The sequence below is a fragment of the Setaria italica genome, chromosome II (assembly GCF_000263155.2).
Source record: "Setaria italica strain Yugu1 chromosome II, Setaria_italica_v2.0, whole genome shotgun sequence".
NCBI classification, from domain to species: Eukaryota; Viridiplantae; Streptophyta; class Magnoliopsida; order Poales; family Poaceae; genus Setaria; species Setaria italica.
Genome location: NC_028451.1, coordinates 40,530,813 through 40,543,668, shown reverse-complemented (window position 1 = coordinate 40,543,668; position 12,856 = coordinate 40,530,813). Strand labels below are relative to the sequence as shown.

General features: G+C 41.6%; 2 protein-coding genes across 2 annotated transcripts; one reads left to right on the top strand and one right to left on the bottom strand.

The window, feature by feature from the left end:
* Window positions 1-6,659: 6,659 nt before the first annotated feature.
* LOC101768749 (vacuolar protein sorting-associated protein 24 homolog 1) lies at window positions 6,660-8,999 on the bottom strand. The gene is made up of 6 exons (XM_004959618.1): window positions 8,910-8,999; window positions 8,612-8,686; window positions 8,203-8,305; window positions 7,389-7,510; window positions 7,021-7,206; window positions 6,660-6,743 (listed from the first exon to the last, which is right to left on the bottom strand). The coding sequence occupies exons 1-6, from the start codon at window positions 8,997-8,999 to the stop codon at window positions 6,660-6,662; spliced, it is 660 nt and encodes a 219-aa protein (XP_004959675.1).
* Window positions 9,000-9,332: 333 nt separating this feature from the next.
* LOC101760475 lies at window positions 9,333-12,470 on the top strand. The gene is made up of 5 exons (XM_012843442.2): window positions 9,333-9,764; window positions 10,857-10,914; window positions 10,997-11,114; window positions 11,235-11,352; window positions 12,000-12,470. The coding sequence occupies exons 1-5, from the start codon at window positions 9,369-9,371 to the stop codon at window positions 12,033-12,035; spliced, it is 726 nt and encodes a 241-aa protein (XP_012698896.1). The 5' UTR covers window positions 9,333-9,368; the 3' UTR covers window positions 12,036-12,470.
* The last annotated feature ends 386 nt before the right edge of the window (window positions 12,471-12,856 follow it).

Sequence of the window (12,856 nt, the reverse complement as noted above, 5' to 3'; positions counted from 1 at the left end):
CAAACAGGCGCGAAAAAGGACTATAATTGGCGAAAAAGAGACAAAGTTTGGCATGGCTATGAAGTTTGAAATGGGTAGTTCTTTTTTGCCAATAAGCTGTTCATTAATTTATTTGCTCCTTTTTCATAACAAATGATATCCATGACTGTGTCCAATATATGTGAATGAAAAAATCCCGCGGAAAACAAAATAAAAGTCCTTAATTGATGCTTTATTTCTTTGGGCATAACTTGCTACCTTTAGATTATGTGTGCCTATATAGTCAAAGTTCCGTTTAGAACTTTTTTTAGATATATGAAAATCATGCGTAGACTTTGTCTTAAATCTGTCTAATGGTGTTGGCTTTAAATTGTAAGTAATGTTAATTCAAATATATATATATATATATATTTGAATTAACATTACTTACAATTTAAAGTAACTTATGGTAGCATGGTCCAGAAACTTTTGATGGTCAAACAATAAAGGAAAAAATAAACATTTAGTCACCATATCATTTATGCCTTAAATAACGCAAGTTAACGAATTGATACGGAAACCTAAGCAATGCCGGGAATCAGAAAGAACAAGAGTAGATGCTCCTAACTTCAGGAGTATATTTAGTACTGTACTACAAGCAAAATGGGGCCGGTTTTGGGCCTGGTCAATATTTAGGCTTGGTTATCATATCGTTTGGGGCCCAATAATAGTAGCCTTGGTTATCAGACTATTTTTTTTAGTCCAATGATATAAATCGCAATATCCCGTTCTTGATTTATTCTTTTCGGCCCACAGACACATGGAAAGCTGTTTCTCTTTTTGTCTATAATTTATTTCTTAATAACATAAATATCTATATCATCCTAGACTTTCGTCCCTCACCTACCCTCTTTCCTCGTCTCCGCAGGTCCCTGACCAGATCTGGCGACACTATGGCGGCGCCGTCAGCTGTAGCCTACCACCGCACATATGCCCGCCTCCACCACCAACTCCAAACTTAAATCTTGTTGAAGCACCGTTGAAGTTAGAGAAGGTTCCCTAAGCATAAATCGCACCACAAGTGAGAGTGCAAAATCAGATCTGGTGATACTTCCCTTGCCAATCGCCGAACACCACAAAACTGTTGCACCTCATCTCCAGATGCAGATCTCGTCGGAGCCACATCAAAGTTAGAGAACAAACCGGCTGCGGATCTTATCGCAAATCGGGCAGGTAACAAAATCAGAGTATGTATGAATACAATTATGGCAAATTCTTCATTCTAACAGTTGACCCGGTAGGTTGCCACCGCCTCTCCCACCATCCCAACTCAAATCTCGTTGAAGCATCCAAATCGCGTCACAAGTCAGAGTGCAAAATCGGATCTGTGGTCCCCGCACCGTAGGCTGCCAACCACCACAAATCCGTTGCACCTCACTTCCCCGTATGCAGATCTCGTCGAAACCACACTAAAGTTAGGGAACAAGCCGTGGATCTCACCACAAATCGGGCAGGTAAGAAAATCAAATTTGTAAGTATAGATACAATTTGGCAAATTCTTCATTCTAACATTTGATCTGTAGGTTGCCACCGCCGTCACCACCCTACCGTGTCTCCGGCTCGGCAGCCGGGAGACTTGGGGTTGCATATGCGAGATGAATCCGGATGGTGGTGCGTGCCGGGAGTGTCGAGACAACCAGTTGATATCTCCTTGCTGCCGTGCAGGGCTTCTCCGTCGGAGCCCCCGAACACGGCGCCGCACTGAAGGAGCAGACCACATCAGTGCCTTGCCTGATGACCTACGCCTAAAGATTGTCTCTCACCTAGATTGCGCCCGAGCTGCTGCCAGCATGAGCCTGCTATCTAGCAACTGGAAAGGCCTCTGGAGACGCCTCCCTAAGCTTGACTTCCACAACATCGCACCCGACCCACTTATTGCAGCGCTCCATCAGGTTGTCGGCCCTGCGGGGTCCCTGAACATCTACCTCCAGATCCACCACAAACTCTCAGCAGCCGGCGTCTCCTCAATTCTCCGTGCCGCTGCACCTGTTAAACCAGCCAACCTTCATGCCGTGTTCTTTATGGACGAACACGCAGATACTTCAGTTCCCATTGAACTGCCCGTCTTTGATCGTGCCACCTCGATAAAGCTATCTTTTCCTCCATTGGAGACCACACTCCTCCCAACAGGAGATTTCACAAAGCTTGAGACCCTATACCTCATTTTCTGCAACATTGACCTCGGTGGTTTGCTTCCCTGCTGCCCTAAGCTGCGCAAGCTTAAGATTTCCTGTGGGCCGCTTGACTCGATAAAGGTCCACTCGAACTCACTAGAGGAGCTAGATGTGTATACCCTTTCGAATCTTCGGGTTGTCGACATTGTGACCCCTAAGCTTAAGAAGTTGAGGTTTGCTTCTAATGAAGGAACTGAAGATGAATTCAGCTTGTCCTTCTCGGCACCATTGCTGGATGATCTATCATGGCAGTGGTGGTGTCCATCTTCGTTTGGTGCATTATGGCGCCTGTGGTCCCTGAAATTGAAGACAGTAGAGCCTCATGGGCGCACACATCTAGCAAGCAATGGGGAAAGCTCATGTTTGCAGCTGCAGCAACGTCCCCATGACAACATCCTCTTGCTGAAGATGGGGAGAAGTGTACGTGTGTTCTCCTGCTCAGTTCCCAACTGCATGTTATAACTAAGCATATCTCTTACGGTGTACGTTTAAATTGTTGCAGCGTTATGCTAGAAATGTCTTCCGCAGCTTTGGATGTGATATATCTCGAATTCCAGTAAGGTCCCGTTTGGGTCCAAGGAATTGGAATCTATTTAATGGAGTAGGCTAATTTATGTTGGAATGTGGCATTCTACAACTTTCCAAAGTTTAGATATAAGCCTATCTTAAATTCATGGGGTGGGAGATGGAAATTGATTCTATAGATTATGGTTATTAGAATGGAATTCAATTCTTATAGCACGCTTTTAGATTCGCTTCTCTATAGTAGAAGTGCAGCATACAAGTATCTCTCCCATATCACCAACTATAATATGCAACTATATTCCACATACAATTATATTAGCTTAATTAATTTGTGTCTAAATTATGATTATTAGGATGGAATTCAATTCCAATGATCCAAACGGGGCCTAAGAAGAATTTCTATTTTGGAGCTGGATATTACAACAGGACGGCATGTTTATGGAGCGGTGGTGTTGGAAGTACTTCGGTTTTGTACCTCTATACAAAGGCTTAAGATCGTGTTAAATCGACGTCAGGTATTTTGTTACTTATTGATATATTCATAACAGATGCAGTGGTTCTAGTTATATGCTTGAGATTCGATGATGTTGTGAAACATCATTACCATACTTCATTTTGTTTTAGGAGAGAAAACGCAGAGGAACATGCCCTGCAAGTTGCCCTTGTGACCAGCCTAGGAATTGGAGAAGTCAAAGTATCACCTTGATCAATCTCAAAGAAGTAGAAGTGGAGGGATTCAGTGGAGATGATCATGAAGTTGATTTGTTGAAAGTGATAACCAGAAGGGCGACAATGCTTGAAGGAGTGACCTTGAAGTTCTATCAAAAATTCTCATTAGAATGCAGTGCATTCAAGGAAATCCCCAGCATTTTAATAGCTCATCCTTCAGTGAAATTTAATATTTTTAACTATTATCATGTCCAAGAGTCTAGCATGAATGATTCGGATTCGGAAATCGTAGAGGTAACAAGACATGCTATACTTTATCATATTTATATAGCCATAACTAAACTTGGTGATTTATCACTAACTGTTGGGCTGTTTTCCCCTGAAATGCTATTAAATTAAGTTATTAGCTCTGTGAGTGTTGTTTATGATGATTTCACAGTATGTTGATGGTTGCATTGAGTAATAGCTAAATTATGCATTCTAGTACAATGAATGGACCATGCATGCTTTTTTCCAATCCTTCTCTACTGTAAAAGCAGTATCTTCTTTTCTTGTTTGAATTGATGACCAGCTTACTAAATCCTATTATATTGTTCGCTTATTAATTGAGTAATCAGTAGTTTCCATGGGCATCTTCGCTAATTTTATTAGTATGCTACTTTTATGTTTTCAACTAGTCAAGGACCAGGGCGGCCGACCCAGCTGTGTCATTTCTCTCTTGCAAAAAAAGTGATATTTTTCTTAAACATCCATATTTTAACCTTTGGCCATCTAAAAAAATATCGATATATTTGGAAATTTAATTTTTATGATATGTGCAGGATACTTCGAGTGATGAAGATGACTAGAGATTATCTAGCAAAGATTCTGCCGCTGCTTCAGTGTCAACATCCATCTTTTCTGAAAGAAATCCGTAATGGGTGGTCCCTCCCACCCCCACAACGCCACCCGTTTCCTGGCATTTGATAGAACTTGTGTAATGAAAAAAATGGTGTAATATTAATACCTTTGGCTGTATGGTACCCTTGGAGTTTTTTCTGTTGTTTTGAGGTTTAAAAAAAATCATTTGACAATGTTTATGCTTGGATTCAATATGTGATGGGTTTAAAACTCCATGTATTTGCATGCTCTTGATGATCTTGTGATTGTTTGGATGTGATGATTTCGAGGTTATAGATTCTTCTTGCTATCAACGAAGAAGAGGTGCACCTGTGAGCTCAGTTTCCAATAGCCAAACCCAACATGAAAGAGCATTTGTGGTCACCGAAGTTGATCGAAGCGTTTGCGTAGTTGTGGGTCCACTCAAAACGCCTTGCTGCCAATGATGTGGCAAAGCTGCAGAAATCAGCAGCGAAGAGTATTCATTCATGTTGCCGTTGGTCAAGATGAACCACATTTTTTTTAGGATAGAGTTATGGGGTTCGACGTCCATGCCCAGACCAAGAAAGTCGATGATTCTTATTACATGTCTACCAGGTGGTATGTTGGTTTCAATGCACTCGAGAGTGCACAACCTCCCATTCATACTTTCGATGGTGTTAGGAGTCCACGTGCGGATCGGCACCCGTTCAAGTCAGAACCTCACCTAGAAGAACATGACCACACCAACGGCAACGCTAGGACTTTGTGTGTCTGTGCGCAGGGGAAGACATAGAGCTCAGGGCCATGGGGCTTGATGCATCGTCACTTGGCTGCCTCATTGCAATTGCAATACGCTGGTGTTGAAACCTAGCTATGTATGCTTGCAAATTGTAAGGGATGCATATTAAATTATTAATCCTTCGGTGATGGTAGCAAATGATTTTTTTTACTATCATGCGCTATGTCGTGCTGGACATCCATCTAAATATTGAATTTCTTACAATTAATCACTGATTATGAATTTGCCCCCGATGCTTGACAACACCGCGATGCTACTTACCAGCTCCCTTTCAGTTTTCACAAACTTGTCTTCTTGAGAAATGAATGTGTTTCAAGTTAATTTTGAATTTAGATAACTTTAAAATTGAGAACAGATCTATAACCAACTGTACATGTCCAGCATTAAATAATATATTCGTATATGCATCGGTGTAATATTGTCTCCAATTCAAATATGAGAAAATTAAGTGGATCTTCTTCATCATCAGTAAGGTCTCAACAAGTCTTCCTATTTGCAAAACTTAAACTCATCATGCAAAGTTGAATCTAATTCCACATAGTTGTTTTATGATTATCATGTTCTACTATAGCCAATTTTGTGTACTTTTATCTCTGAAGTTCCTAATGGAAGTTGAGCTGGTGAGCATGGAGAAATAGAGCAGAGATTTCCTTTTCTGATTTGCTTCCTTTCATGTGACACTTCCGTCTTTGGTTGTTATTTGACAGTACTATACTTTCTGGTGTTATGATTTGTCTAGGCTATCCCTCTATCCCAAATTATAGGTCATTTTGGTATTTATATGTTCATAACTTTTGCTATTCATCTACTCCCTTCGTTCCAATTTATAGGTCGTTTTGGCTTTTCTAGGTGCATAGTTTTAGCTATGCACCTAGATATATGTTTATGTCTAGATACATATTAAATACTATGAATCTAGAAAAGCCAAAACGGCCTATAATTTGGAACGGAGGGAGTAGATATGCACAATACCTAGATGCATAATAAAAACTATAAATCTATAAATGTCAAAACGACCTACAATTTGAGTTGGAGAGGTACTTCAGGTAATTGATGGAGTTTAACTAGCAACAAGCATCAACGTGCTAAACTCTATAAGGTATTCATTGGCGTCACACTGCCAAGGGCAGGTTTAATATCAGCTGAAAGAAGTGCAACTGCTACTCCTACATCGCAGAGGAACTTGTTTGACAAATATAGTATAATCTCTGAAATTTTATCTGACGATAGTGTAGATATGGATTTGGTATATCGTGGGTTGAAAACTCTTGGCATTTCTGCTCTTACGTGATTGGTTGGATGTGATGGTTCTGACATTATGATTTTTTCCGCCTGTTGGCCATGGAGAAGACAAGCATCCATGAGTTTGGTTTCTAATGGACGCCCATGCAATAACCACCTTCCAGTGTTGGTGGCAAACAATTTTCCGTAATCAGATATGTGGATGCCACATCAAACTTCTTTATAATAGCTGCTGGATCCACACATCAAGCATCGATGAGATCTTACTAGTTACTACTTGTCATAATCTGACATACAATCGTACAAGGCTATATTACACATCTCAAGAATTGAATTCCTTGAGTTGGGTTAGAAGGTCACATGGTCATCGTTCATGTCCTCACTTTAGCAAACCTTGCTCTCTTCTCTTCTATATCTTCCTGGCCACCATTGATACCCTCATCGATAGTTTGTTGCTGCAAAATATATAAACGATGTACTTACAGATAAAGTAATGAAATTCACAGTGATCACTATTCAAGCTAGTTAGGCTGTACATTTTGGGTGTATAAGATGATTGAACTTTATTATAAACATATGGATCAGTTTTTTTACCATGGCGTTCAGTAAGTAGATTCAGAAAACCCAAGACAATAGCTTCTTGTTAGCCATTGCTAACCTTTTTCCACTGTTATGGTTTATACACAATCTGAACATGCAAACAAATATAGGGCAAAGCACCTACCTGGCTACCTGTTGTCCTGGAACCCTGCTCATTGAACCTTGCTTTATCCTCTGAGCGGCTGGAAGCCGTGAGGCAATTTCCGCTCCTAGTGCCGCAAGAACCTTGTCAACCTCCTCTTCAATTTCATCTTCTAGATCCTCGGAATCTAAAGCTGAATCAACTATTTCATTAACCATCTCTTCCATTACCTCCACCTAAATGATACCAAACTAAGAATGGTTAGATAGAAGTTCCAAGGTCTAAAGATCAATCTGGCAACTGTCTCATGAACATAAAGATTTCCTCAATGCAGGATTCACAGACTTTGAACTAAAGATGCAAATAAAAGTGCTGGCTGCAGACGTTTAAGCACAGCTAAAATCACTACATACATTACCTTCAGCATTTCTTTGCCGAATTGCTGCATTGTACCAGCCAGTTCTGGAGCTTTCATTAGATCGTTAACAATGTTCATAACTTCAGCACTCTTTGACAAACACTCGGTAGTTCTTTTAGTTCCTGTAGTTCACAGTAACATAATTTTGAGTTCATACAAAATGTAAGAGAAAATTACTTTTGAGTTCAGATATGTCAAGCTTCAATAACAGATGAAAGGCTCTTAAGAATCAATCCACTTAGAAGTATTCTGATAAACTACACAAATATTTTGATCCACCCAAATGAAGATTTGAATACTGATAAAGATATGAAGTGCCACGGTATTTGATTGGCTGATGGATTGAAGTTTAAGAATTTACAAGAAATTTAACTCTAGCAATAAAAAGTCCATATGATCCAACAATCATGCACTCACTTAAAACACCAAAACTGATTGGAATTATGCACTCATAATCAAATAGTATTGCAGAAGTTTCTATGGTGAAGTAAACACATGATTCTTAAGACAGACCATGTATTGTAGCTGCTCGCTCATTCCATCCAGAAGCTTCTCCCAGTAGACTCAAGTTTATAAAAGTAAACCCTCGAGCAAAAGCGAAAAATATTGATGATGCAAACTAGATTCAAGAAACAGGTTAAATAATTCAGTGGCATTCATGTATTAGTGGATGAAGAGCAGTCATATTTCCTAACAACTTAAGTAACTGTTGATGACTGGGAAATTCATGCAATTGGATATTGTCTAGAGAAATTACTTGGTACTTTCAGGTACTTATCCTTCCAGGAGCTCATAAAAAAACAATAACTCGTACCAATAATTTCTCCAAGCCGCATGAACACTGAACTTATGTGAGCCTTGTTTTCATAAAGGCGGCTCAGAGCACGTCTTGATCTCACCAATTCCTTAGCTAGAGTCTGGCACATGCAAACAAATAGGAAGCCAATTGTAAAAGTAGGGTATACAAGATCATTTGCACTTACTGGTAAGAAATCAACATTGGGATCAATCAGAATTCAAATCCTTATAATGCATATAGAATCAATATAAATGCAGGGCACCAGAAAGCACGGGTTCCCAACTTCCCATGAGAACTGAGGAGTGGAAGCGAGGAACTTGAACATTTGGCATTTACCGGTCAGTTTAATCTAATAAAAGGTTCACCAAGCATCGGTCCCAGTGCAGTGTTTGCTTGAACAAGAATAAGATGAGACTCAGCGCACCTTGACAGAGGCCATGTCGTTGCGTTTGGCAGCCTCCCTGATGGCCTTTTCCACCTTCTTCTCCTCCCTCGGCGCCTCTGCGGAAACACAAGCGCAAGCGGTTCTCAGAACAATACGATGCCGATCAATCGAAAAAACTCCACGGACCGCGCGAGGCGAGAGTGAACTGAACCCCCGATCGATCATCAACTCCCAACCGCAGATCCGACCCCGACCGAGCTCACGCACGAGATTGAAGGGGGGGATACATACACGGAAAAGGAAAGGGGCCAGGAGAGGGAGGCGAGGATCGGAGGACCTTGGACGCGGCGGTCGAGGCCGAGGCGCGCTCGTTGCGGAGGCGGCCCTGCCACTCGCGCACCTGCAGCAGGGCCTTGAGCATCTCCATCTGCGAACTGATTCCCCGCCGGCCGCTCTAAAACCCTTCGCCGGCCGTGCTTAATCCCTCGTCGGTCGTCCTTCCGTCGGTACGCTAGCACAAACGCTCTCTCTTCGGACACCAATCCAACTGAGAAATTTCGGGATTTTGATCAACCTGTTCGAGTTCAAGTACGGAGTATGTATGGATTAAGGATTATGACATATCATGGGCTACTTGTTGCATTACGATGGGTTACGTGGGCTGGGCTCAAAGATAGGCCCAGCCAAGCGATCGATCATTAGTTCCAATTCCAACCATTCCTCTTCCGAATTCAAAATCCCCAACCCCAACCAATTCCATTCCTCCACGGCAACGGCTCAGCAGAACCAGCACGACATGGACGACGGCGACCTCGACTCCGCCGCACTCTGGGCCGCCGTCGACTCCGCCGCCGCCCGGGCCTCCCGCGTCCGCTGCGCCTCCGGCGACGAGGAACACCGCGGCGAGGTGCTGCAGCCCGCCCGCCCGTTCAAGTCTCCGCGGCTCGCCTCCGCCTCCTACGCCACGCCGCCGCCGCCCGGGCCGGTGCCCCTGCCTCTACCCCCGCCCCAGGCTCACGCCTCTCCCTGCGGTACACCCGACGCCGCGGCGGCCGCCAGGAGCCGGCTCGTAGTCGTCGATAGCCCGATCCCTGAGCCCTGGGGAATTCGGGGCCCCATCCCCGCCGACGGCTGCTTGCTGCCCTCCCTCTCCGTGGCCAACTTCAGAAAGTACCAGGAAGTAGCCCTCTCGGTGCGATCTCCTCCTCCCTCCCCCTCTCTACCTGCCGTGCCTGCGTGATCGGTCCATTGTTACATTAACCCGTCAAATCACACTACTGCTCCTCGTTTACTTGCAATTTGCAAGCTATAGAGACTAATTTTGAGATTTAGTTACCGAGAAAGCTTCATCAGACCCATTTTTTATAAATACTAAACTGTAATTGCATAATTACCGAGATGCGAGCCTCTTAGCTGGAATTGTAATTTGCATAACTACCATTGCATTGGGGTTTGGATGCAAATGAGCAGTGTGTTTATTGAGGATCACGAACAATCAGCAAGCTAATAGTCAAGCTAGAGTTGTTTCAGCATCTTACAATATCGAAACATATCCAGTAGACTCAATTGGCTACCAGCCTACCACTAAATGGAGTGACCCCCTGTTAGTTTTGTAGTTACTTAGCTGTTTTATAATGTGTTAAATACAGTTAATATCTGTGTGATTGTGTAGATGGTCTAGCCTAAATTTTATTTGCTTGTTAGGAAAAACCATATGTCAAACTTATGTACTCCAACAAGGTAACTTTGTTCAGTAACAATTTATGCACTGCATATGTGATTTCTGCACCCGATTTTGCATTATTTTGTCTTTTAAGATTTGCCATGTTCATCGTGTCGGTAAGGCTACTTGTGGAAACGGAGCAAGAAACTTGATTATCAACCTGCTGTAGAATTGTTCCTTGATGGATACTAATGTTCATTGTCTCGGTATGACTACATGTGGACAGCCTGGGATCCAGCATCTTTCCTGCTTTTGAAAATTCCAGCATACAATTCTGATCTTAGAAATTATGCTATTATATGAACTAGTTTTAGTAAGAGAAATCTGTTAATCAGATCAATGCGCTGTCAAATTGGAAAACAAAAGATGGCATCGATGGGTGGATAGACAAGTGGCATACGATTATACTTGCGTAATGCAAGTATTCTGGTCATGTTTATGTACTGGGAAATTGTCTTCTCAAGAACACAACCTAGTATAGCTGCTTCACCTAGATTTATGACAACGAATATTAGTATAGCTGCTTCACCTTATATTCATGATTTCCCTGTTTGGTTACAGATTTTGGAGAAAAGCGACTACACTTCTATCAGTGGGAATTCATACATCAAGAAATCAGGTCCTTAACTTTACGCTACTGTTACTATGAGTTGTGATGTGTTGATGAAACCATCGTGGTGCTTACTTGTCTAGCTTTTCAGGGTGGAGAAAAATATCTTGCTTCTTCAATATCTCGTTTGAAATCAAGGATCGCTCCATCGAGTTTGATGAAGACCGCAATGTCAAGCGTGCTGAATTTCTTGTTCGAGCGTCAATGCTGTATGTCACTTAATGAAATCAAGAATTATTTTCTGTAAAGCTTGCCTGCCCTTTCTGCTTCTTTTAGTATGTTATTTATTAAGCACTATTAACTTTTCTTCTTCATTTTTGTATTTAAAGTGGTGGCAGGTTCTCAGATGGTTGGGGCTCATGTGATCGGCGAGAGAAAAGGTTTAACAAACCAAACCATGATATTCCTAGTACAGCTGAAACCAGAGCTAAGAACAAGGCTTGCCAGGTATGGAAGGCTTCAGAACTTCTCCACCTTCTGTGTCATTTACATGTTGCGATTCTATTTCACAACTATTGATGCTAGAATTTAACAAAAGTAGAAAGGGGGTGAGCAGATGGTCTGTTTCCAATCGTCCAAGAAAGAATGTCACTATCTTGTAGAGCGATCAATCTTGTATCATGGATAAGTATTGTGTTGGGCATGAGGTGTGTTTACAACCAAAACAGCATTATGAGATAATGCCCCATTTTGTAGGAGATGGTAATGTTTTCCCTATAGATCTTTAGTAAAATCATTATTACCCAAGGTCACAGGAATCTTGCAGAAATGAACACTGTATGTGAATGTAATCTCCAACATTGTCTATTGACATGATGGATTAGCATGAACTTTTACTGGTTATATTTCGAGTGTGTGCATGTGCATGTGTTACATTGTTTCACTGTATTTTCTCTAGACTCTAGAGTACTAGTTTTTCCAATATCCATGTAAAACAACATGATTTCTGTGGTTGGAAAAATCCTTGGAAGTAGGTTTGAACCATGCCCATCATATTCTAGTTCAAAATTCAAAATGCACAGTTTGTGTTTTATTATATGAAATCAAACGATATGTGAAGGTTTAATCATTCTTGTTGTAAATGTGTTCCCCAGGATCTTCTAGGCATTGGAAATAACCGTCCGGGATGAGACATGGAAGAAAAAGTGACATGAGTTTTGGTTCAGATACAACCTCTTCCATACTGCTAAACTGAAGACTAAAACGGCATGCCAAAGGCATTATTACAAGCAAAAGTTGAGCTAAACATAAGACTAATTTCCCTTGCATTATTATAGTACACTAAACTTGAGCTGATGCAAGCAAATGGATACTGCAACATAAGTCGCTTGTACTGATAGTGGAGTAATATGTAAATGGTGTCTACTGTCTGGTGCATCGGTTTATATCTTTGGGCATCTGTATGGCATATAAACTGCAACTGCTGTACCTTTGCTGGCATGGCCTTAAGAAGTTGGTATATAGTAATATAGAGGCGTTTTTGGGCAGTTTGTCTTACTTGTTACAGGATTCCAGGTATTTGTGTGTTGTTCCCAAAAATCAGTAAAGGCAATGTGTTTGTATAATGCATTCCTGTTCCAGGTATTCTCAACGCTTGAGTAACTATCACTACAATTTCTTGAATAAGATGCATCATTTTTCTTGAAATAGCACCAGGAGGATTTTAATATCTGCTTGAGTAAAACATGATGCCCAAAATCACCTTTCTGATAGTAATTATTTTTGCCAAGCTACTAGTTTGTCTGTTCATTTCCCAGTAGGCCAGTGTACTGCTGTATTCTTTCTTTGTAGGTAAGCAGTTGCTTTGTATGTTCTTTGCGTATTAACCTGTCCTCGATAGCTCAGTCAAACTTCTGAGGCAACAATATAACCGAAGAAGCTGTTCAACCTTCCTCACGTTTCACCATCGTCTCTTCATCGCTGGCAGCCTGACATCGTCCTGGATCCTGTG

Excerpts from the sequence above, each read along its gene's own strand:
- LOC101768749 (XM_004959618.1), bottom strand. The coding sequence starts at position 8,999 with ATGGAGATGCTCAAGGCCCTGCTGCAGGTGCGCGAGTGGCAGGGCCGC. Across the intron at positions 8,687-8,909 it reads CCTCGACCGCCGCGTCCAAG|GCGCCGAGGGAGGAGAAGAA; the intron begins GTCCTCCGATCC and ends GTTTCCGCAGAG. Across the intron at positions 7,511-8,202 it reads GCGGCTTGGAGAAATTATTG|GAACTAAAAGAACTACCGAG; the intron begins GTACGAGTTATT and ends TGTGAACTACAG.
- LOC101760475 (XM_012843442.2), top strand. The coding sequence starts at position 9,369 with ATGGACGACGGCGACCTCGACTCCGCCGCACTCTGGGCCGCCGTCGAC. Across the intron at positions 10,915-10,996 it reads TTCATACATCAAGAAATCAG|GGTGGAGAAAAATATCTTGC; the intron begins GTCCTTAACTTT and ends CTAGCTTTTCAG. Across the intron at positions 11,115-11,234 it reads CTTGTTCGAGCGTCAATGCT|TGGTGGCAGGTTCTCAGATG; the intron begins GTATGTCACTTA and ends TTGTATTTAAAG.